Source organism: Vipera ursinii (assembly GCF_947247035.1).
Source record: "Vipera ursinii genome assembly, chromosome: 3".
Lineage (NCBI taxonomy): Eukaryota > Metazoa > Chordata > Lepidosauria > Squamata > Viperidae > Vipera > Vipera ursinii.
The window spans coordinates 1,925,526-1,949,433 of NC_139516.1; the positions used below are offsets into that span (position 1 = coordinate 1,925,526).

General features: G+C 50.7%; 2 protein-coding genes across 5 annotated transcripts in view; both read right to left on the reverse strand.

Annotated features, from left to right (window-relative positions):
• The window catches only part of MAPRE1 (microtubule associated protein RP/EB family member 1), a 30,973-nt gene extending 27,983 nt beyond the window's left edge, over positions 1-2,990 (reverse strand). For 3 of the 4 annotated variants that reach the window (XM_083360976.1, XM_083360975.1, XM_083360973.1), the window contains exon 1: positions 2,541-2,643. The gene's annotated coding sequence lies outside the window, so the exon portion shown is untranslated. Of the gene's footprint in view, positions 1-2,540; positions 2,644-2,971 lie in introns of those variants that run through there. The other variant, XM_083360974.1, reaches the window with a different exon arrangement.
• A 7,628-nt stretch (positions 2,991-10,618) lies between these two features.
• Positions 10,619-23,908, reverse strand: part of DNMT3B (DNA methyltransferase 3 beta) — a gene marked incomplete at its 5' end in the record, with an annotated part of 480,157 nt that continues 466,867 nt past the window's right edge. The window contains 7 exons of the mRNA XM_083358221.1: positions 10,619-10,834; positions 15,059-15,177; positions 17,345-17,414; positions 18,684-18,769; positions 19,747-19,895; positions 19,998-20,088; positions 21,516-21,661. Coding sequence (XP_083214347.1) covers positions 10,693-10,834; positions 15,059-15,177; positions 17,345-17,414; positions 18,684-18,769; positions 19,747-19,895; positions 19,998-20,088; positions 21,516-21,661 — 803 coding nt within the window. The remainder of the gene's footprint in view (positions 10,835-15,058; positions 15,178-17,344; positions 17,415-18,683; positions 18,770-19,746; positions 19,896-19,997; positions 20,089-21,515; positions 21,662-23,908) is intronic.

Below are 23,908 nucleotides of genomic sequence, written 5' to 3' on the forward strand. Positions count from 1 at the left end.
GCTCAAGGGATTGTCATCAGAATGGAGGGGGCCAGAAGACCTAGGGAACTGCCTTCCTGCCATTACATCAGCCTACCCCACCCAGTCAGGGAGGGAGGGAAGGTGGGCACGCTGCAGACCCCACCAGCTGAAGATCTCCAACTGACAGGGTCCAGAAAGAGAGCCTTCTCTGCTGTTGCCCCTCCCATGGGCAATATCATCTCCCCCTCCCCAGAGGTGAGGCAGCCAGAACACTCCTGGCCTCCTGGAAAGGTGTGAAAACACAGCTCCTTGCCAAGGGAATCTCAGAGGAGCACAGAGGGGGCTGGCTAATGTCCTGACACGACCTTCAATTTTTAATTCGCTTGAACAGTGTGTCTTCTCATCCTTGCCTCTGCTTTTTTTTAAAAAAAACAACGTTTTTATCTCTTAATACTTTTGTTATAGGCTGTGCACGAGGGAGATGAGCGGTTCATATGTGATAGATAGATAGATAGATAGATAGATAGATAGATAGATAGATAGATAGATAGATAGATAGATTAATAATTAGATTATTATTAATAATAATTAATAATAATAAAGGCTTTAGCATGGCGTTTTCCAAACTCAGCCACTTGAAGACGGTGGGCTCCAATTCAGTGGTGACAAGAGTTGGAAGGGACCTTGAAGGTCTTCCAGTCCAAACCCCCCCCCCCCCGCCCCTCCAAAATGGGAATTCTGGATGTTGAAATCCAGACCTTTTCAAATTGCTGAACTTGGAAAAAACAAAACACTGCTTTAGCAGAAGAGGATGGAGAGAGAGGATTTGAAGAAGTCCCGGAGCAGTTTTACAATGCCTGTTATGAAGTCTAAGGAAACTCTTTGGCATTCCTAGAGTTGCCGCAAACAATGAGATGGGTGATAAATTAAATGTTATTATAAATAAGAAGAGACTGTCCGGTGCTCCAAATGCTGCCGAATTACAGCCCCCTCCCAGCAGCCGGTCAGCACTGGGGGGAAAATGGAAACCAAGCAAACTCAGAACGTGTTCGGGTGTCCTGCTTCTGACATAAAAGAGCATTTCTGCCATTAAGACTAAGGCGGGGCCCATGGCCTGGTGGCAAGCATTTGTCCCAATTGGGATTATAGCCTCTCTCAGCAGTACAAAGAAGGTACAAATAGCCACTTGGGATGGATGGGCAGTGCAAAAATTTAAGAAAGATTAAATAAATGAAATATAAATATGAAATATGGAAAAAAAACAAATTCTAAATACAAGCTGAGTTTGGACTGGGGGGGAGGGGCGGACTGGAAGAGGGAGAACTCTGCACATGCCCAGAGCAAGTCATTGAAAGGCAGGGTGGAAATTTAAGAACAAAAACACAATAAAACAAAATAGTCTGAAGAAAAAGGACAGCCTCCTCCTTCCCCTGCCCCCAGCAGAAAGGACATTTAAATATAAAATAAAGCAAATAAAGCAGTGGGGGGGGGAGGGGAGAAAAGGCACATGCCTGGAGCAAATCGATGAAAAGCAGGGTGGAAATCGAAGAATAAAACAAAATAAAACAGTCAGAAAGGGGGGGGAAGCACCCTACCCCCCTCACCCCCGCCCCCCCCCAAGCCGGGAGAACTCTGCACATGCCTGGAGCGACTCTCTGAAAGGCAAGAGTGGAAATTTAAAAATAAAACAAATCAAATAAAGCAGCCTGGGGGGGGGAATAAAAGGCAGCCCCCCCCACCCCCCCAAGAGAGGACTCCGCAGATGCTCCGAGGAAGTCCATGATAGGGCAGAGGGAACGTTTAATTAAAATGAATTAGACCCTCTGAAGCAGGGGTCTTCAAACGTGGCCCTTTTATGACTTGTGGACTTCAACTCCCAGAATTCCTCAGCCAGCTTCGCTGGCTGAGGAATTCTGGGAGTTGAAGTCCACAAGTCATAAAAGGGCCACGTTTGAAGACCCCTGCTCTGAAGCAATAAAAGCAACCCCCACCCCACCCTCCCTTTCCAGGGCAGCCTGGAGAAGAACCTCCCCCCCCCGCAGGCAAAGGGGCTCTGGGTGTCCCTCCCCCACAAGGACCCACGAAAAGAGCTTTGGGGCAGGGAAGCCCCCCCCTCCTAAAAAAAGGAAGGCTGGGATAACAGGGCCTAGGGGGCAGGGCAGCCCACTCCTTCCAGCCCCCCCCCCCAAGCAGCCAAAGGGTGGGCATGTGGGGGAGGGGGAGGCCTCCTCCTGGGGCCACATGCAGCCCCCCCCACCCATAAGTGGGGGGGAGGGTCAGCCAGCTTGGGGGGTGGGCCTACATTTGCAGAGCTCAGCCGAGCCCCCTCCCCACATTGGGAGGCTGAAATGGGGCGGGGGGCGCCCCCCCACTCTTTCTGCCCCCTCCAGCCCCCCCCCCACAAGGGAGCAAACCCGGTTAGGCCTGGGAAGCCAGGCCGGGTAGGCCCACGACCCCCACCCTCAATGACTCACCCCTCCCCCCACCGGAGGAGGGGCCGCAGCCCCACGGGGAAAAGGCGGGGAAGGGCCGAGGCCTCCCGCCTCACCTGCCCGCCTCGCCCGCGCGCCTCCCGTTACCTCAGCGGCTCGCCGTTCCGCCCGGCCCCGCCTGCCTCGCCCGGGATCTGACGTCACGCGCAGGCCGGCAGGCGCGCTGACGTCACCCGCGGAAAACGGAAGGGGCGGAGCGCGGCGCGCGGCGCGCGGCGCGGACACGCCCCCTCCCCTCGGGGCGCGGACGGGCAAGAGGCGGAGCTAGGCCCCGCCCCGTTGCTAAGAGCACGCTAAGGGGCGACGTGAGGGAGGGGGCGGGGCTGGTGAGGAGGCCACGCCCTCCCTGCTTAACGCGGTGGCTGCCGCTTCTCAAAATCAGTCGATGAGTTAATTAGCCGAGCGGCTTTCGAGGCCTGGCGGGGGGGGGTGTTCCTCGACCTTATTAGCTTTAATGAATGCAGACTTCAACTCCATTTCGTTGAATAAAGTATTATTATTATTATTATTAATATTACGATCAGCGCTGGCCGCGCCTCAGACCATCGTTTCCACTCCTCAACCTTTCGGCCGGAAGAGGCCGGGCAACGCTTGATCAGCCCGTTTCTATTGGCGGTGTTTGCACGGGGTGGGCGTGGCCTGGTTTTAACAGCCAATCGAGGCTTAGGAGCTTCCGCTGGGTTTGCCCGACCGTGGCAACGAGTTCTGTGCTAGAGAGGCTTGCCTTACCGGGCGCTCTTTCCCTCCGGCTCTGTTTCTTGGAGGATGAGAGGGCAGAGAAGGCCATTGACTGCAAAGGCGCTTTTAACTCTTGGCAAGAAAGCTTAAATTTGGGCATTCAATCCAAATCCCCTGGGTTATTTACCCTTAATTATCCTTCTGCCACATATTAAGCTCTTTGGCCATGGGGTGAAAATAAACCCTGCAATTTAAACCAAACCAACATTGCATAAATTGTCAGAAGGTAATTTTGCTTAATGTTCATTCATTCATTGCCTTCATTTTGAATTTCTCTTAAGATCATTTTAGCTGGCCACAATTTCTTGAGCAAACACAGCTTTTTTGTGTTCACAATGTATGGTTTGTAACGTGTGAACTAAGCCATGTGGGTTTGCTCATCAAACCATTATTTGAGAACTCAGGGATCCCTTTGCAATTGATTGAAAATGGCTCTGAACATCACACAAATTGCTGAAATGAACTGTATGGTTTTATACACTACGCTACATCAATATTTTTCAAGCTGGGCAGCTTTAAGATGTGTGGACTTCAACTCCCAGAATTCCCCACACAGCTTTGCTCTCTGGGGGATTCTGGGAGTTGAAGTCCACACACCTTAAAGCTGCTCATGTAAAATATTGCACTATATCAGGGGTCTTCAAACTTGGCTCTTTTATGACATGCCTGGCTGAGGAATTCTGGGAGTTGAAGTCCACAAGTCATAAAAGGGCCATGTTTGAAGACCCTTGCACTACATAGACTTACGTAACAGGCCAGGAAGCTGCATCTGACAAAGCCACAAAATTAATCCAAATGACACTAACCAAGCTTAGCATCCGATAGGCTGTCTGCTAAAACAATGCAAGATGGTGACATGCATTTGAAAGAAAACTGGGATGCCTATAATTGTGGAGTCTGTCTGGCAAGACGACTGTTTGTTCAGAGAATATGCAGTATGACATTCATAGCAATTCTAGGTGGTTAGAAGACTGATAACAGTAACAAAGAGTGAAGACAATCTGCAAAGCTCAGCTAGAAGTTAGAAATAGGGATGGCCTGGAACAAACAGAATGTATATTAGATAATTCTTGGAGCATTCATTAGCCAAGATTTAGGAATAGGGACGACTGGAGGCCAATAAGACAATTGTTAGTTCATTAATATGTTTATTGGATGATATTTCTTATATATACCCGCCTTGTCCAACGGCCTTCTGCTTTAGTGAAATTGTATAAAGCTCTCTTAATCCTTTGTTCTGGCTCCTGGCATTTTGCTGGCTGGGACCCCTTTAGCTGAAGCGCTTCAATAAAAGGAAATAAAACCTGCACCTCCTATCTGGTGTTCCTCATTGGCTTCGACCCCAGGCTCACACCCAATCTCTGGGCAACAATCTTATTCAAAAGGCAGCTGCAAGGCTTTGATCCATTCTGGTTTAGCATGTTGTGTGAATGCAGCCCAAATCCCACACCAGTCCCCAGGTCTGGAGCACAGATAGGAAATTGATGGAGACACCAGTTAACTCTCATGCAATACAAGTTGTTCAAGGAGACAGCTTTTGAAGAGGAAGAAGCAAATAATGGCAGGATTATTTGTTTACACTCTGTGCTATATATCATGAGTCCCTTCTCTTCACTTTTAAGGGTGTGCTAAATAATAATTTTGGAAGGGACCTTGGAGGTCATCTACTCCAACCCCCTGCTCAGGCCTAGACCATTGCAGACAAATGGTAGTCCAGTCTCTTCTTCAAAACGTCCACTGTTGGAGCATTCACCGCTTCTGGAGGCAGGTTGTTCCACTGGTTAATTGTCCTCACTGTCAGGAAATTCCTCCTTAGTTCCAGGTTGCTTCTCTCCTTGATGAGTTTCCATCCGTTGTTTCTTCTCCTGCCTTCAGGCGCTTTGGAGAATAGCTTGACTCCCTCTTGTTTGGGGCAGCCCCTGAGAGATTGGAATGCTGCTATCATGTCCCTCCTCATCCGTCTCTTCCTTAAACGAGACATACCCAATTCCAGCAACCGTTCTTTGTATGTTTTACCCTCCAGTCCCCCAATCATCTTTGTTGCTCTTCTCTGCACTCTTTCCAGAGTCTCAACATCTTTTTTACATTGTGGTGACCAAAATTGGATGCAGTATTCCAGGTGTGGCCTTACCAAGGCCTTGTAAAGTGGTATTAACACTTCACGTGATCTTGATTCTATCCCTCTGTTAATGCAGCCCAGCACTGGATTGGCTTTTTTGGTAGCTGCAGCACACGGCTGGTTCCTATTGTGCCCACTGCTGTCAATTCTGGGACCTTCCTTGGCTGCTGTGCATTTTAATTTGTATATGTGTACAGCAAGGTGTATTGTGGGGAACACAGCTCCCTATGTCCCACATAGCTACCCATGGTTGTGAAAGTTGGACTTTAAGAAAGCAAAACAGGAAGAAAACCCAACTTTTTTGAACTGTGGTGCTGGAGGTGGTTCCCATGTATTCCTTGGATGGCAAAGGGCAGGCATAGGCAAAATTCACTTAACAAATATTTTGCTTAGCAATAGAAATTTTGGCCTCCCTTGTTCGTAAACCGAGGGCTACCTGTACTTAGCAATATCACCACTGAATCCCTAGACAGATGTTCCTCAACCTTGGCAATTCTAAGATCCTGGCTGGGGAATTCTGGGAGTTGAAGGCTGCCCAGGTCTTTGAACTAAAGCCAAAGGGAATTAACAGGTCCGGGAAGGAAAACTCACAAAACTCACTTATTTTGGCCACGTCGTGCAAAGCAATTTACTGGAGAAAGCTATTATGTTGGGAAGATAATTATGACCGATGGCAAATTTGTCATGGCCGATGATGGGGGACAAGTGGTGCTCCCGTTTTTTTGGGAGCTGCAGCACACGGCTGGCTCACATTTAAGGGATCGTCCACTAGGACCCAGAGATCCCTCTCACAATTATGTCCCGTTGCCTGGAGATGATCCGGGTCTGGATGGGGTGGAACAGGCTTCGGCTCAACCCTGACAAGACTGAGTGGCTGTGCGTGCCGGCATCTCGGGAAATGCAGATTATTCCATCTCTTACTATGGGGGGTGAGTTATTACCCCCCGTAGATCGGGCTCGCAACTTGGGGGTCCTCCTAGATTCACAGCTCTCCTTAGAAGATCATATAGGAGCTGTGACTAGGGGGGCCTTCGCCCAGGTTCGCCTGGTGCGCCAGTTGCGGCCCTATCTAGACCGGGATGCCTTGCATACAGTCACTCATGCGCTCATGACCTCTCGTTTGGACTACTGCAACGCTCTCTACATGGGGCTGCCCTTGAGGACCACTCAGAGGCTTCAACTGGTGCAGAATGCAGCCGCGCGAGTTGTGTTGGGGGGGTCTCCCGATACTCCCATGTTACACCTCTGCTCCGCGAGCTGCATTGGCTGCCGGTTGCCCTCTGGGTGAGATTCAAGGTGCTAGTAATGACCTATAAAGCCCTACATGGCATGGGTCCGGAGTACCTTAGGGAACACCTGCTGCCGGCATCAACTTCCCTCCGTCCAGTGCGCTCCCACAGAGAGGGCCTCCTTAGGGTGCCACCGGTCAGAGAATGCCGATTGATGGCCCCCAGGGGGAGGGCGTTCTCTGTGGGCGCCCCAGATTTATGGAACCATCTTCTGGTTGAGCTCCGGATGGCGCCCGACCTTCGCTCCTTCCGACGTGATCTAAAAACTTATTTATTTGAACAAGCCGGCCTGGCCTGATGGGTTTGGGGTTTTAATTACTGTTTTAATTAATTTATTGTATTCGGGCACAATTGTTTAATTTGTTTTTAACTTTTGTATTTTTGGTATTTATTGCCCTGTACACCGCCCTGAGTCCTTCGGGAGAAGGGCGGTATACAAATTAAATTAAATTAATTATTCTATCCATCTCCTTTTACCACTCTGTTCCCTTAAGTGTCTCCTTCAAGCCTCTAAAACAAGGGTCCCCAACCTCTGGACTGTGGATCAGCACCGGACTGTGTGGCCTGTTAGCAACCGGGCCACACATCTGGAGGTGAGTGGCGAACAAGCAAACCCTATTGTAACCTGCGTGTGGGGGGGGCGGGGGAAAACTAGGTTACATGCTTCTCTTCTCCCTCACCTGGTCCTTGGAAAATTTGTCTTCCCCCAAACCAGTCCCTGGTGCCAAAAAAGATGCATGGCTGGCTGAGGAATTCTGGGAATTGAAGTCCACAGGTGAGAAAGTTGCCATAGTAGCCCATCCCTGCCTTAAGGCAGGGAGGGGTCTTCAAACCTGGTCCTTTTTGTGACTTGTGGGCTTCAACTTCCAGAATTCCTCAGCCAGGCATGCTGGCTCAGGAATTCTGGGACTTGAAGTCCACAAGTCATAAAAAGGACCAGGTTTGAAGACCCCTGGTCTAGATCAAAGTATGCAGGTTCACCAAAATGGCCGACTGAGGAATTCTGGGAGTTGGAAGTCCACCAGTCATAAAAGGTCCACGTTTGAAGACCCCTGTCCTAAGGCTTTGACCTCATCTATCTTCAGAAATGGTTGCATAACCCACCCTCTGTGTCTGCCAGGCCATTTATGCCGCCCCCCCCCCTCCAATAAAAACAACAGGGCCATTATAGAAGAACACTGACTTTAATTAAACCGTGATATAAATGTTTAAGGCAAACTTCGGTCAAAACCGTTTCTTTTTGTTTCCAGCACTAAGAACACACAACAAAAAAGTGGGTTTCCCCCCCTAACACATCCTCACTAAGGCTCAGTTACAGCCGTCCATTTTGGGACTGAGCTTCAGTCCCATGAAGCTCTTTAACAAAAGAGAGAGAGAGAAAAGTATGAAGTTTTATTTTTTTTCTTTAAAAAAAAGATTATATAAAAGCACACACCATTTTGACATTAGAAAAGTATAAAATAATAGCACCAATGTATTTGAACATCTTGGGAATGACATTTCGGAAACATTCTCTTAAAAATGCCGTAAAAAGGTGGTTCTACCTATGGCAGGGGTCTTCAAACTGGGCCCTTTGATGACTCGCGGACTTCAACTCCCAGAATTCCTCAGCCACGCCTGGCTGAGGAATTCTGGGAGTTGAAGTCCGCGAGTCATCAAAGGGCCCAGTTTGAAGACCCCTGGATTATGGCTACTTTCAGGTCTCTTATATTTATTTTTAATATTTTCTTAGAAACCAGAAATAGAAATCAAATAGAAATCTCGCTGGATGAAAGATGAAAGATTTGCTACACTCTTAAAAGGGGGTGAAGAAGGAAAGACAAGAAGGCATATAAAATGGCTACCTACCAGCACCCGCATTTTCGCCTCAATCCCCTGAACTTCTCTCCCCCAAGTAGGGGGGGTGGTGGAGTGCGGGCTGTAGAGAATTCCCCATTGACCCCATTCCTTTGCTTAAGGCAGGGGTCTTCAAACCTGGCCCTTTTATGACTTGTGAACTTCAACTCCCAGAATTCCTCAGGCAGGCGTGCCTGGCTGAGGAATTCTGGGAGTTGAAGTCCACAAGCTTGAAGACCCCTGGCTTAAGGCAGGCAAACTTCTTTCACGGGACCAAGGATTCGGTTAAAACAAAGTCAAACCAGCAAACACACCTAACCTATAATACAGTCATGATTGTCCCACACCCAGAGGTATCAGCAACAGCACTCGCGCATGGATGCACAACAACACACGCACCACCCAATTCGGGCAGGCATTTCAGTGGCTCAGGAAACGCGACGCACATCTTCCCAGGAATCGCTGCTCCTACCCTAAATTCCTGGCATTCGTTTTGAGGGACGCTTGGTCATCCTCCCTGAGACTTGTCATTCCAAGGGGAGTCGGATCCATCCGGACGCCAGCAGCTGGAGAATTGCAGCAGGCCCATTTTAAGGGGTAGCCAAGAGGTGGGCAGAGAGCCAGGCTACAGCTGGGCACATTTTGTATGCTGAAAATCCAAGGCCCTTAGTGCATTGTTGGAGAGCGTGAAGCGGCGTCCCTTTGGCAACCTCAAATACTGACAAGGAAAGGCCACAAAGAGCTCCCCCCATTTGCCCGCAGGGAAACGCATCAAACCGGAGCTGTGATGGCTCTCGTCAATTGTCCCATCTTCAATGTGTCTGACTTAAGAAAACTTTCCCTAATAGATTGACTGTCTGCCGTGCCAAGTCTCCTACCCTATCGTTGATGGAAAGTTGGAATTTGCTTCGAGAACAACACGGGCCACACCCTGGTTTCTGCCAACGTGTAGAAAGACGGTTTGCACCTTCCCGGAGGGATCTCTTGGTTTTTTAGACAAGACATTCCGGTGGCAGAGAATGAAGAGGAGCCTAACTTGTCTCCCGCACCGATTTGCGTGGTTTGGTTCCTACAGACACCAGGAAGTCCCGAGTAGGGCATGGACGGCCTCCGTGCAAACCTCGACGTTCAAGATTGTGGCAATGTTTCAGATGAGCAACGGGTTGAAAACCAGCAAGCAGAAAGACCCTATTAAACCCCAGGATGTCTTTATCCCCCAGTTAGCGGCATCCCTTCTACCCAACTCTTATCCTGGTCTAATGAAATCAGGGTTGGAAGGATGGACAGTCCAGGAAAACAATCAAGCTTCACGAGGAGAATAGCAGCATCAATGAGGATCGAAGTTCGCTGGGGCCCGAACGAGGCCACGAAGCTAACAGGGTTGTTGTGAATCTGTTTAGCAGCTTTCAACTCTTTTTTCTTTCTGCAAATGGGCTGGATTCTTCACAGAAAGAAGTCGAACCGCAGTAAAAACAGTTACAGGTTTGTCTTTTTCGGTGATGCGGTTGGGTTTTTCACTGCCTCTTGGGAATTTCCCTGCCTCTGAAGGGGGACTACGGTTGTGCAAATGTTCTTGCACAGCTCTTTAAAAAGAAAAAGGAAAGAAACACCCAGCGAAAACTGAAAGGGGTTGAAGGAGATAACTGTCCTTGGCACTAAAATACCCCACATGCATTTTTTCTCTGCATTAAAGGCATCGTGTAATTTAAAAGTGAAACAAGAGGGACAGAATATTTTGCTCCACGTAAAGTAGGATTATCACCCGGCTTGCATCCAGCCCAAAGTCCTCTCTAGGAATTTTCACAGCTGCAAAAGGGCTGTAAAAGTCTCTCCCTACCCCTTACTCCCACAAGTTTTACAAAAAAAGAAAGAAAGAAAGAAAAAACAGTTGAAAAAAGTAAGAAATTTTCCCGTTGTTTCCCCTTCCCCCCAGTGTGAACAGTGGGACAAACACAAGTCCAAAAAAAAAGCTGGCTCATTGCTACAGATCAAGCAGTCTTCCTATTTCAAGTTTCACTTTTGTTCTGTCGGGAAACTGCTCTTCGTTCCAGTCCGCACAAGACGAGGGATGAATGCTACCTCTGCAGCACGCACACACGCACACCCCAAAAAATTCTGGTTGGTTTGTTGGTTTGTTTCGGCACAACAGGAACTCAACGGTCTCTTGAGCTTAGAAGAAAGTTGTGGATTTTTTTCTGCAAAGAAGATCTCCTTTACCAGGGGGGGGCCAGGGTGGGCACAGCAGGGCTCCTGCAACCTAATCGCAGGCAAAATAATCTTTCAGGGGTGCAAACAGGTGACGGATGACGGGGACGCTCCACGACCGGCCGAGCAGCTTCTGACGTGCCAGGCGGCCCATGTTGGACACATCGGTGTAATGTAGTGGGAAGCCGAAGATCCTGGTGGGAGTAAAGACCATTAGCACCCCGTCTCTGCCTGATCTGTAAGGAGAGGTGTTAGGACCCCACTCCCCCACCCACCCCCCAAAAAAGGGTGGTTGGTTGACCCTAAAGAAGAATCCTAACCCTAACCCCCAAGACAGGAAACAAAAAGGCCAAAACATCTCCCCACCAGCAACCAACACCCAGATGAGCAGAGATCAACACCAAGATTAACATTAAATTGATCATCATCAGGAGGCAAATAACACCCCGGTCAAGGACTACCGAACAAGTTGGCAGCAAAAAAAAAAAAAAACCAGCCCAATTTGAGGTCTCTAGCGGTGGGGTTCAAAGAATTGACCAACCGTTCCTCGGCCCGAAGAGCAACTGAAGAACACGTAAAGGCACGGGCTTCCCTGAATGCTAACAGGGGTGGGGGATGGAGGAGGGAGAGGCAGAGGTGGAAAACTGCTGCAAGGTGGTCGGTTTCACCCCCCACTACCACTCAGGAACAAAACCTCACAGGCGGCCCTGAAAAAACTCGGTTGCCAGGCTTGCACCCGCTTGCACAAAGCAGCAGCCTGTGCAGGCTGCCTCCATCCCAGCCGGGAAAGGGAGAAAAAGGCGGCTTACGGTAACTTCCTCCGCCTCCCCGGGTGTCCTTAAGTCTTCTTTCCTTCCTCCGCGCCACAATCGCTGGCCCACACTTACTTGCCACCCTGCATCGGCTGGCATCTCCCTTCTCCGTTCCAGAAATGGCACCCCCATTTTCTGCCCCTTTCCTCCCGGCGGGAGGACAGGAAAGACGCTTCGCACGGAAGGACGCTACGGTAATCTCTGGGAAAACTACGCCCAGTGGAGCTGGGCGAGGAAGGCCAGGCTTCCCCTCCCCTGATGGTTCTGCAAAGTGGATCTGCTTCCTGCAGGGCTGGCCCGATCTGTTCCTCAAGGGTTTTGCAGAACCGTCGGAGAAGGAGAAGCCTGGCCTTCCTCGCCCAGCTCCAGCTGCCGTGGCTTACCGTAGCGTCCTTCCGTACGAAGCGTCTTTCCTTTCCTCCCGCCGGGAGGAAGGGAGCAGAAAACGGGACTGCCGTTTCCAGAACGGAGGAGGGAGACGCGGGTGGCAAGGAAGTGCAGTGACGGTGATGGAGGGCTGGTGGAAGGGATAAAAGGCCTGGCAGATAATAATGAAGTTGGGAGGGACCTTGGAGATCATCTAGTCCAACCCCCTGCTCAGGCAGCAAACCCTATACTATTCCAGACAAATGGCTGTCCAGTCTCTTCTTAAAAACTGCCAGTGTTGGAGCATTCACCACCTCTGGAGGCAGGTTTATCCCAACCGGTTTGCCGAACTCAGGAGAAAATTAGGTTATCGGTTCTGCCAAACCAGTAGGAACCGGCAGAATCCCACCACTGGACATCTCCCACCAATAGTGACAAGGCCACCCACAGTATATAAACAGAGAGCAAATGCTACTCCCTTCTAGCACTGATGATGTTCCCTAGTTGGGTCATATTTATTTATTTATTTATTTATTTATTTACATTTATATACCGCCCTATTCCCTGAGGACTCAGGGCGGTTTACAGGGAATTAAAAAATCCACCATACAAAAGTTAAAAAACCAAATTAAAAAATATTAAATTGACCCTGTATACTTAAAACCCCAGTTAAAAATTTCTCCTCAGCCTGGGCCAGAGAGCTCAAAGAGCCAGGTCTTCAGGCCCCGGCGGAATGATCGGAGGTCGGGGGCAGTCCTCAGCTCCACCGGCAGCTGGTTCCAGAGGGCAGGCGCCCCCACTGAGAAGGCCCTATCCCTGGGTGTCACCCGCCGGCAATCTCTCACCGGCGGAACCCTGAGCAGACCCTCCCTGTGGGAGCGCACTGGGCGAAGGGCGTTTGATGCCGGCAGCAGGTGTTCCCTCAAATAGCCCGGACCCAGGCCATGTAGGGCTTTATAGGTAATAAAAGATCTGCAAGAAAACCACCCAGCTCAGAGAGCACCAAGGACCCCGCAGTCGTCATCGTCCTCCTCCTCCTCCGCCTTCTAGCACTGATGAGGTTCCCTAGTTAGGTCATGAAACGTCTGCAAGGAAACCACCAGGCTCGGAGAGCAGCAAGGAACCCATAGTAGTCCTCCTCCTCCTCCTCTTCTCCGCAAACCCCCCTCCCTTCTAGCACTGATGAGGTTCCCTAGTTGGGTCATGAAAGGTCTGCAAGGAAACCACCCAGTTCAGAGACCAACAAGGACCCCAGAGTTTTACACTTGTGTTAAACTCCAAGGCCACCCCTCCTTTCTGCCATTTCATACTGGGAAATGAGAGCATTACTCACAGAGTCACAGAGAGACGGGTTACCCTCTGCAGGCTGTAAAACAACACCGAGAAATTGCCAAGGAAATTCTGAAACATCTCAAGAACCCGACGGAGGGAACGACAGGCAGGAGGATTTTTTGAAAGACGACAAAATGATCAGACAATTGCAAAGTGGGTCTCTTGAAACTGGGCATCCCCAAATATGTTGGAGGAGAAGCATGACACACACACACCGTTCCAATGAGTAGGACAACACCCAGGCCTGCCTGGAAACTTATGAACACCAACTCATCTGAGCAATTTTGGGGAAAATCTCTTGGGAGTCTACAGCTTCTAGAACAGGCGTCTTCAAACTTGGCAACTTTAAGACTGGTGGACTTCAACTCCCAGAATTTCTCAGCCAGCCCTGCTGAGGAATTCTGGGAGTTGAAGTCCACCAGTCTTAAAATTGCCAAGTTTGAAGACCCCTGTTGCAGAATAAACACAGAACACCTCATCCATCCTCTTTGCCAAGTACAAGGCAGAAGCATAAGGACCACCCTCGGCTTATGACCAAAATTGAGCCTGCAATTTCGGTCGTAAGTCGTGAACATCACAAAGCAGGTCACCACGGGACCATGCCTGATTTTAAAACTATTTTGGCAGGGGTTGTTAAGTGAAAGCAGGTCATCAAATTAACGCTGCTGTCGTTAAGCAGACTCTGGCTGGGGAATTCTGGGAGTTGAAGTCCACCCATCTTAAAGTGTCCGAGGTTGAGAAACACGGCTCTAACTAGGCCTGCATCAAGGAGATTTTTCTTAAGAATTCTGGGAATGGAAGCCCACCCATCTTAAAGATGCTGGCTGTGGGATTCTGGGAGTGGAAGCCCACCCCTCTTAAAGCACGGTGGCTGTGGGGTTACGGGAGTGGAAGCCCACCCCTCTTAAAGCACGGTGGCTGTGGGGTTACGGGAGTGGAAGCCCACCCCTCTTAAAGCACGGTGGCTGTGGGGTTACGGGAGTGGAAGCCCACCCCTCTTAAAGCACGGTGGCTGTGGGGTTCCGGGAGTGGAAGCCCACCCCTCTTAAAGCACGGTGGCTGTGGGGTTCCGGGAGTGGAAGCCCACCCCTCTTAAAGCACGGTGGCTGTGGGGTTCCGGGAGTGGAAGCCCACCCCTCTTAAAGCACGGTGGTTGTGGGGTTACGGGAGTGGAAGCCCACCCCTCTTAAAGCACGGTGGCTGTGGGGTTCTGGGAGTGGAAGCCCGCCCCTCTTAAAGCATGGTGGCTGTGGGGTTCTGGGAGTGGAAGCCCACCCCTCTTAAAGCACGGTGGCTGTGGGGTTCTGGGAGTGGAAGCCCGCCCCTCTTAAAGCATGGTGGCTGTGGGGTTCTGGGAGTGGAAGCCCACCCCTCTTAAACCCTGCTGTCTGGGGGATTCTGGGAGTGGAAGCCCACCCCTCTTAAAGCACGGTGGTTGTGGGGTTACGGGAGTGGAAGCCCACCCCTCTTAAAGCATGGTGGCTGTGGGGTTCTGGGAGTGGAAGCCCGCCCCTCTTAAAGCATGGTGGCTGTGGGGTTCTGGGAGTGGAAGCCCACCCCTCTTAAAGCACGGTGGCTGTGGGGTTCTGGGAGTGGAAGCCCGCCCCTCTTAAAGCATGGTGGCTGTGGGGTTCTGGGAGTGGAAGCCCACCCCTCTTAAACCCTGCTGTCTGGGGGATTCTGGGAGTGGAAGCCCACCCCTCTTAAAGCACGGTGGCTGTGGGGTTCTGGGAGTGGAAGCCCGCCCCTCTTAAAGCACGGTGGCTGTGGGGTTCCGGGAGTGGAAGTCCCACCCTCTTCAAGTGGCCTTGGTGGAGAAAGTCTGTCCTAGCTTCTTCCCTTGGGGAGCCGTTCCAGCACTGGTTGGGTTTTCCACCCCTTCCTTCCCCACCCCTCCTCACCCCTCACCTTTCCAATTCTGTGCACCACAAATCGTCGTCCTTTCCATTCATGGAGACGGGCAGCGTCTTGGCCTTCCCCTGCCGGATGGAGTTGGACTTGGTGGTGATGGTCCGGATCTTCTTCATCTGCAGAAGAGAAGCAGAGAGGAAGAGGAGGAGGAGGAGGAAGAAGAAGAAACACGGCCGCTTGCAGAACGGTTGCGGTGCGAAGACGTTGGCCCAGGGATCTTTCCTTATCCCTTTCTCTTTATTAAAAGTTGTATTAGTTTAACCGAATGTAAAATACAAAGCAAACGGAAACGATGGGCGGACGAGGGAAGGGAAGAGGAAAAAGCGTGGGGTGGAAGGGAAGAAAGGCGTTGGCTTCTAATAAAGGAGAATATTTGTAACTCAGGGCTGGCCTGAGGGATCTGTTGTGATTCAGGGTCAGCCTGTGGGTTCGGCAGTTGGGTCGGACGACTCGGAGGAGGAGGAGGGGGGTGTTGAAGACCTTGCTGAGGGGGTTGAAGATCTTGCTGATGAGAACCCTCAGCCAGGCCCCTCCCACCTGGTCACCACGGAGACCCAGCGGTGTGAGCCTGACAGCGTGGATGAAGATGACCCACAGCTGGCCCTGTTCAAGGACGCCCGACGCAGGAGGCAGTCAATCAGGAGTAAACAGAGGAAGGCAATGGGGCTTCTCAGAAGGAGGCAGAGAGAAGCCACGCCCTGAACTCTATATAAGGGGAATGTGTGGGGAGGGCTGGTTTGCTGAAGGCAACCGCTTGGATAGTTCGTGTTTCTTAAAGCTCCTGTTTCTTGGTTCGTGTCTTGTTTGTTTTTGTAGCTATAAATTTGGCAGGTGTAATTCCAGCCTCTTGCCGTTTGTAAAGGGGTTGTCCCTGCCTTTTCTGCAGGGCCGGTAGCAGGCTGGTACAGAACAGGATCCTTGGTGATCTCTGAGGCTGCTTGTCTTCTTGCAGACCTTTCGTGATCCAAACTAGGGAACATCATCAGTGTTAGAAAGGAATGGGAATTGCAGGGAGGAGCAGGAGGAGGAGGAGGACTGTGGGGTCCTTGGTGTTTTTTGAGCTTGCTTCTTTTCTTGCAAAGGTTTCATGACCCAAACTAAATTACATCCTCAGTGCTAGTAAGGAGCTAGTAAGGAGTTACCTAGTTCGGGATGTGAAACGTCTGAAAGAAAATGAGCGACCTCAAAGGTCACCCAGCACCCTTCATTTGCAACTCTCTTTGCACAACAGAAGATAATAAAAACTACAGCCTCCGCTTTTTACTCTGACACGATAACGCTAGCCATTTATATAATAACATTCCATCGAATCCGCGGAATCAAAACTGAACTTTTGGTTTATTTATTTATTTTTCCCCCACGGTTAAATTGATTGCTTTATTCTATGACCCATTTTTTTTCCACCCTTACGAACGTGGCCGCATTCCCCCATGGCTCACAGGATCGAAATTCAGATGCTTGCCAATCGGTTCATATTTATGACGGTTGTAGGGTCTGGTGTGTGTGTGTGTGTGTGTGTGTGTGTGTGTAACAACAACAACAAAGTTGGAAGGGGCCTTGTAGGTCATCTAGTCCAACCCCCTGCTCAGTCAGGAGATGCTATACCCGTGGTGAACCTGTGGCACGCAGAGCCCTCTCTGTGGGCACGCACACCATCGCCCCAGTCCTGGGCCCTCAGCTGGGTTTTATAAAACCTTTTTGCTTTAGGCCTCCGCTGCTGTGTGCAAAAAAAAAGGTTCATTCAATCAATCAATTTCAACTTCTCTCAGGGGGAAAAAAAAAGATCTCACAAAGTTGGAATTGACTGATTGAACTTTTTAGTCCCACCCAGTCTGGCATTACCACTGCGTTACCACTGCAGCCACGCCCACCCAATGGGCCACAGTCTCTAAAAGTTTCGCCATCACTGCCCTATACAAATCTGGTATAATGATAATGATGATGATGATGATGATAAAGTTGGAAGGGACCTTGGAGGTCATCCAGTCCAACCCCCTGCTCAGGCAGGAAACCTTACACCAATTCAGACAAATGGCTGTCCAGTCTCTTCTTAAAAACTTCCAGTGTTCACAACATCTGGATAACAACAACAAAGTTGAAAGGGACCTTATAGGTCATCTAGCCTAACCCCCGCCCAAGCAGAAGACCGTACATCCTTTCTCACAGAGGGCAGTCCAGTCTCTCCTTGAAAGCTTCCAGCGATGAAACCAGCATGCACGAAGGAGAGCTATTCCCACAACATCCTTAAACCCAGAGGAGAAAAACTGGGGACATCGTGGTTACCTTCGCCGTCCGGCTGTACTCCAGGCAGTCCTGAAGCTCCAGCTTGTCTCCCTTGGAGGCCACCACAGGCCTGCAAAGAGAAAAGGTTGACAGACACTCTGCCCTCCGCCGCCCTCTTCCCCCCCCCACCCACCCCCAACGCCCTCCCAAAGTCAGGCTACTTAAGTTTGCACGGTGCAGGGAACGCTCCCCCCAGGAAAAGAGGACCACAAGGTACGGATAGAGGAAGGAGACAGCATTTGTGGCTCTGGGCTGAAATGAGGAGTCCTGGCTACTCTCTGAGTTGGGTGGCTTCAGACGTTTCATGACCCAACTAGGGAATATCATCAGTGCTAGAAGGGAGGAGGAGAGGAGGAGGAAATGGACTGTAGGGTCCCTGGTGCTCTCTGAGCTTGGTTGTTTTCTTGCAGACGTTTCATGACCCAACTAGGTAATGTCATCAGTGCGAGGAGGAGGAGGACTGTGAGGTCCTTGGTGCTCTCTAAGCTTCTGCTTCTCCTCCTCCTCCTCCTCCTCCTCCTAGCCCTGATGACGTTACCTAGTTGGGTCATGAAATGTCTGCAAGAAAACCACCAAGCTCAGAGAGCACCAGAGACCCCAGCATTATCATCCTTCTCCTCCTCCTCCTCCTCCTCCTCCTCTCCACAAACCACCCTCCCTTCTAGCACTGATGATATTACCTAGATGGGTCACGAAATGTCTGTAAGAAAACCCCCAGGCTCAGAGACCACCCAGGAACCTCAGACCAAAAGGTACACATACACACACACACAGAGAGAGAGAGAGAGACAGAGAGACAGACAGACAGATAGACAGAGAAAGGCAGAGACTGTCTAACATCCTATCTGTATCCCAAAAAAGCCTCATGTGCATTCTTGCAAGGAGGGGAATAAACCACGGAGAAGTCCATTTCCCACCACACTTCTTATTTTGTTGGGCGCAGGAAATGCTCCCCAGGAAATCAGGTCAAAAATACACACATGCAATGAGAAGGCACACACAGAGACACAGAGAGGGGGGCAGTTTGGGGGGGGGCAATAGCCCTTTCCAACTAATGTTTCAATAGGAGGCATCCTCACTTGCCCAGAAGAATGACAAAGGGAGACCCCTTGGCTGAGGGAAAGTATCCGAATAGACATCACGAGCATCCTCGGCTTTTTCGTTCCTGCCCAGCTTAGGAGCCATTTTGTGAGTGTGCACGATGGCCTCGCTTTGCTGAAAGGGACCCCTGCTCCCTCCCCACATGACAAGTGTGCAACGGACACCCCAGCCTCCCCCCCGTCTTCTAGGGACCGCACTGAGCCGGTTGCAGACCGGGCGGTGCCAACTTCTCTCTTACCTATTCATTCCTGGCAGGTTGCCCCAAAAGTATCTGGCTCTGTGCGCAGCAGAGACCTTGACAGCATCGATCATCACTGGGTTGCACTGCGGAGAGAGCGGAAAGGAGTTAGCTGGAGAAATCCCCAGTCCCAGCACTGATGGTGCTACCCAGTTGGATCATGAAAGGTCTGCAGGAAAAGCGCCAGGCTCAGAGAGCAACAAGGACCCCACAGTCTTTTTCCTCCTCCTCCTCCTCCTCCTCCCTAGTTGGGTCATGAAATGTCTGCAAGAAAACCAACCAGCCCAGAGAACCACCTAGGAATCCACAGTCCTCCTCCTCCTCCTCCTGCAACCCCCCTCCTTCTTTCTAACACTGATGATGTTCCCTAGTTGGGTCATGAAAGGTCTGCAAGAAAACCACCAGCTCACAAACCACCAAGGACCCCACAGCCCTCCTCCTCCCCCTCCCCCTCCCCCCCTTCTAGCACTGATGATGTTACCAAGTTGGGTCATGAAACATCTCCAAGAAAACAACCAAGCTCAAAGAGCACCAAGACGCCACAGTCATCGTTCTCCTCCTCCTCCTCCTCCTCCTCCTCCTCCTCCTCCTCCTCCTCCTCCTGCTGAAACCCCCCCTACCTTCCAGCACTGATGATGTTACCTAGTTGGGTCATGAAACGTCTCCAAGAACATAACTAACCTCAGAGAGCACCAAGGACCCCACGGTCCTCCTCCCCCTCCTCTCCACAAACCTCACTCCCTTCTAGCCCTGATGATGTTACGTAGTCAGGTAATGAAAACAGCCCAGCTCAGAACGCAACGAGGACCCCCCCCCTTAAAAACCCACCAAGATTGGCACGATGGCCTAAATAAAGCAGCCTTTCTCAGCCTCGGTCACTCCTAAGCTGCGTGGACTACAACTCCCACATTGGTCCCGCCAACTAGCGGCTGACGTTTCCATCTCCGCCAGGTGCCTCTCCGCTGCCATGAACTCTTCTAAGAGTTCACGGCAGACCCTCAAAGCCCCCCCCCCCCCCGTTTCCTTGGTCTCCGAGCCCCGAGGACCCCGCCGCAGTTTTTACCTCCAGGAAACGGGAGATGTCCCTCTTGTCGTTGACCCGCATGGAAACCACGTTTTCGAAGAGCCAGAAAAAAGGACGGTGTTCTCCAGCCTTGGGGCGGGTATAATTCAGAAGGTGGTAGAACTCGAAGAAAAGCCGGCCGGTTCCTTCTGTCAGCCGGAACGGAAGAGAAAGGAGGCATCAGGGAGAGCTCGGCGTCCCAAATCGGACCGAAGCCAACTCGAAAACGGACCTCGAACGGCTCAGCTTACCATACAAACCTTTTCTGGCGGGATTGGCGATGGACAGATCGTTGCAGGGGCTTCCGCCGATCACCAAGTCGAAGGGACCCCATTCGTCAATCTGCAAGGGAGACCCAGCGTTAAGGGACAAGCCTCCGCCCCACGCCAGCTTCCTCCTTTAGGGAACCGGTCCTCCCGTTACAACCCTCGCGGAGCTCAGGTGAGCCAAGCTGTCGGCCGTTGCGCTCTAAATGGGGGGCGCCCAGCCAGCCGACCCCATTTGATGACCTGTTTCGGCGGGCCGTGGTTAGGCCGCTGCGACGTTGTTACGGGAAGCCTGGGTTCGAGGAGCGAGGGAGGTGGTTTTGCCGAAAACCGGAAGCCAGCTCCGGGTTTGGGCAAAACCGTCGTAAAATACAGACACGTGGTTGAAGCAGGCGGCAGTTCTGTCGTGAAACGTCTGCACGGAAATGAGCAAGCTCTGAGAGGCCTTAAGAGGCCAGAGTTCTCCCCCATTCCTCCTCCTCCTCGACTCTTTCGTCGTACTGATGATGTCACTTAGTTGGGTCATGAAACGTCTGCAAGAAAACCACCCAGCTCAGAGAGCACCCAGGACCCTGATTTTTTTTCTTTCTTTCTTTCTTTCTTTCTCTTTTTCTTTCTTTCTTTCTTTCTTTCTTTCTTTCTCTTTCTTTCTTTCTTTCTTTCTTTCTTTCTTTCTTTCTTTCTTTCTTTCTTTCTTTCTTTCTTTCTTTCTTTCCTTTTTCCTCCTCCTCCCTCCTCTTCCCACTGATGCTATTCCCCTAGATCAGGGTTTAGGCAACCTTGGCTCTTTTATGACTCGTGGACTTCAACTCCCAGAATTCCTCAGCCAGGAATGCCTGGCTGAGGAATTCTGGGAGTTGAAGTCCACAGGTCACAAAAGAGCCAAGGTTGCCTACCCCTGCCCTGGATGTTTCGTGAAAGGTCTGCAAGAAAACCACTAAGCTCAGAGTGCACCGAGGACCCCACAGTTGTCCTTCTCCTCCTCCTCCTGTTCCCTACACAGCCACAAGTGAATTCCATTGAAATCTTTGAGAATATTAAGGTCAACTGATTTGTTGCTACTCGAGCCTATGCAGAGACATCTTCTCAACTCACAATTAGCACCTGTTTGGAATTAAATAAAGGCCCTGGGTGGTTTTCTCGTAGACGTTTCATGACCCAACTAGGGAACAGCATCAGTGCTAAAAGGGGGGAGGAGGAGGAGGAGGAGGAGGAGGAGGAGGAGGAGGAGGAGGACTGGGGTTCTTGGTGCTGTCCGAGCTTGTTGGTCTTCTTGCAGATGTTTCATGACCCAAACTAGGGAACATCATCAGTGCAAATAAGGATCCATAGAAATAAGACTGTGGAAATGAAGAATGAACGGACTGAGTCCGCTTGTGGCTAGCAAAGGATTTTAGGCTGATCCCTCTTTTGACTTCACCGCCAGGTTCTTCCCTCTCCTCCTACCATAACCCACCACCACCCTGCCTTGTGACGCTGAATCCGGATCCTCAGATTCCTTACGTGTCTCTTGGTTATGTTCCTCACGTCACGCACGTATCTGATGTTCCCTTCATGGCGCACGGTCCCCACCGAGATGGAGTCTTCACAGATCTCGGAAGCAATGTATTTCTCCACTTGGATGCCCAGATCCCGCAGGACCAGGTAACCTAGGAAGGCAGAAAGGCCTGAGGTGAGATAAAGAGGATCCACCGGGAGGGATCAGCGAGGAGCATCCGGCCCGGGAAATATCCGCCTCGTATGGCGGGAAAAAGAATCCGCAACCTTCACATTCTTGTGGAAAACCTGCAATGCTTCCTTCCATCAAAGGGTTTTTCCAGCACCCATTGATGGAAGGAAACACACCGGCAGTCCTCGACTTACGACAATTTCCATTGCTAGCAAGACAGCTGCCAAGCGAGTTTTGTCCCAGTTTACGACCATTCTCGCCACGGTTGGGAAGTGTATCCCTGCAGCTGTTCAGTTAGTAACACGGACGTTAAGTGAATCTGTCTTCCCCGTTGACTTTGCTTGTCAGAAGGTCCCAAAAGGAGATCACCTGACCCACCCCGGGACGCTGCAAACCGTCATAAATACGAGTCGGTTGCCAAGCGTCCGAATTTTGACCACGTGACCACGGGGATGGTGCAACGGTCGCAAGCATGAAACGGCCACCGTTCACTTTTTCCGGTGGCCTCGCAACCGGGAACGGTCACTCAATGAATGATTGCAAGTCGAGAATTACCTCCACATGCCCTGTGGAAGGATAGCCAACCGAAGGTAGTGAGTTACAGGAAGGAAAAATATGTGGCTGACGAAAGAAGGAAGGAGAAGAGACATCCAGTATATACAGACTGGCTTTAGAGAAGGAAATAGAATCGGCCCAACTCTGTGGCAAGACAGAAAGACTGTGGAGAAAAGCAGAAATTACGGTTGGTCTTGCCAAACTCCTGACAGCGGCTTCACATGGTAGAATAAGCACCTTTCTCCAGGCATTGCAATCCCAGTTTCCTGAAGGCATCAGTAATAAGGAAACAATGTGGGGAAAAAGCACATCACAATTACATTCTCAATGAGCAAATATAATAATATTATCTATACCACAGGTCTGCAACCCGTGGCTCTGGAGCCACATGTGGCTCTTTCAGCCGTCTCCTGCGGCTCCCAGTCCTCTGCCATGTGCAGTCAAAAAAAAAGTGGGACTAAAAAAGTTCAACCAATCATTTCAAATATGCAGGGTAGGTGCATATCTCGCCTTGGCTCCACTCTTCAGTCAAACCCTGTTCTGCGCATGCGCGCATCTACGCGCATGTGCACACATTTTTTGCGGCTCCCAGTTTTTCCTTTTGTGAGGGAACCGGTTCCGAGTGGCTCTTTCACTGTTTCAGGTTGCTGACCCCTGATCTATACGTATAGGTCACAGGTCTGCAACCCGTGGCTCTGGAGCCGCATGCGGCTCTTTTCAGCCATCTCCTGTGGCTCCCAGTCCTCTGCCATGTGCAGTCCAAAAAAAAAAAAGTGGGACTAAAAAAGTTCAATCAATTCAAATATGCAGGGTAGGTGCCTATCTCGCCTTGGCTCCACTCTTCAGTCAAACCCTGTTCTGTGCATGTGCGCGCATGTGCACACATTTTTTGTGGCTCCCAGTTTTTCCTTTTGTGAGGGAACCGGTTCCGAGTGGCTCTTTCACTGTTTCAGGTTGCTGATCCCTGGTATAGGTAAAAGGTAAGGTTCCCCCGCACGTGCGTGCTAGTCGTTTCCGACTCTAAGGGCCGGTGCTCATCTCCGTTTCAAAGCCAAAGAGCCAGCGCTTGTCCGAGGACGTCTCCGTGGTCATGTGGCCGGCATGACTAGACGCCAAAGGCGCAGGGAACGCCATTACCTTCCCACCGGAGTGGTCCCTATTTTTCTACTTGCAGTTTTTACGTGCTTTCGAATGGCTAGGTTGGCAGAAGCTGGGACAAGTAACAGGCGCTCACTCTGTTACGCGGCGCTCGGGATTCGACCCGCCAAACTGCCGACCTTCTGATTGACAGGCTCAGCGTCCTAACCCACTGAGCCACCGCGTCCCTTTTTGTATATTTATTTATTTATTATTTATTTATTTTTGGGACTTATATGCCGCCCTACCTCCCGAAGGACTCAGGATGGCTAACAACAATAAAAGACAATAATACAAATGTTAACCAAAAAAAAATTAAACTAAAGCCCCAATGATAAAATATTAAAAAAATTTAAAAATCCCTATCGTCAGTCCAGCTCAGCCTGATGGAAGGGAAATGTTTTTAAGGCCGCGACGAAAGGACCGGAGGTCCGGGGCCATCCGAAGCTCAAGGGGAAGCTGGTTCCAAAGGGCTGGTGCTCCCACAGAGAAGGCCCTCCCCCTGGGGGTCGCCCACCAACATTGCCTAGCTGAC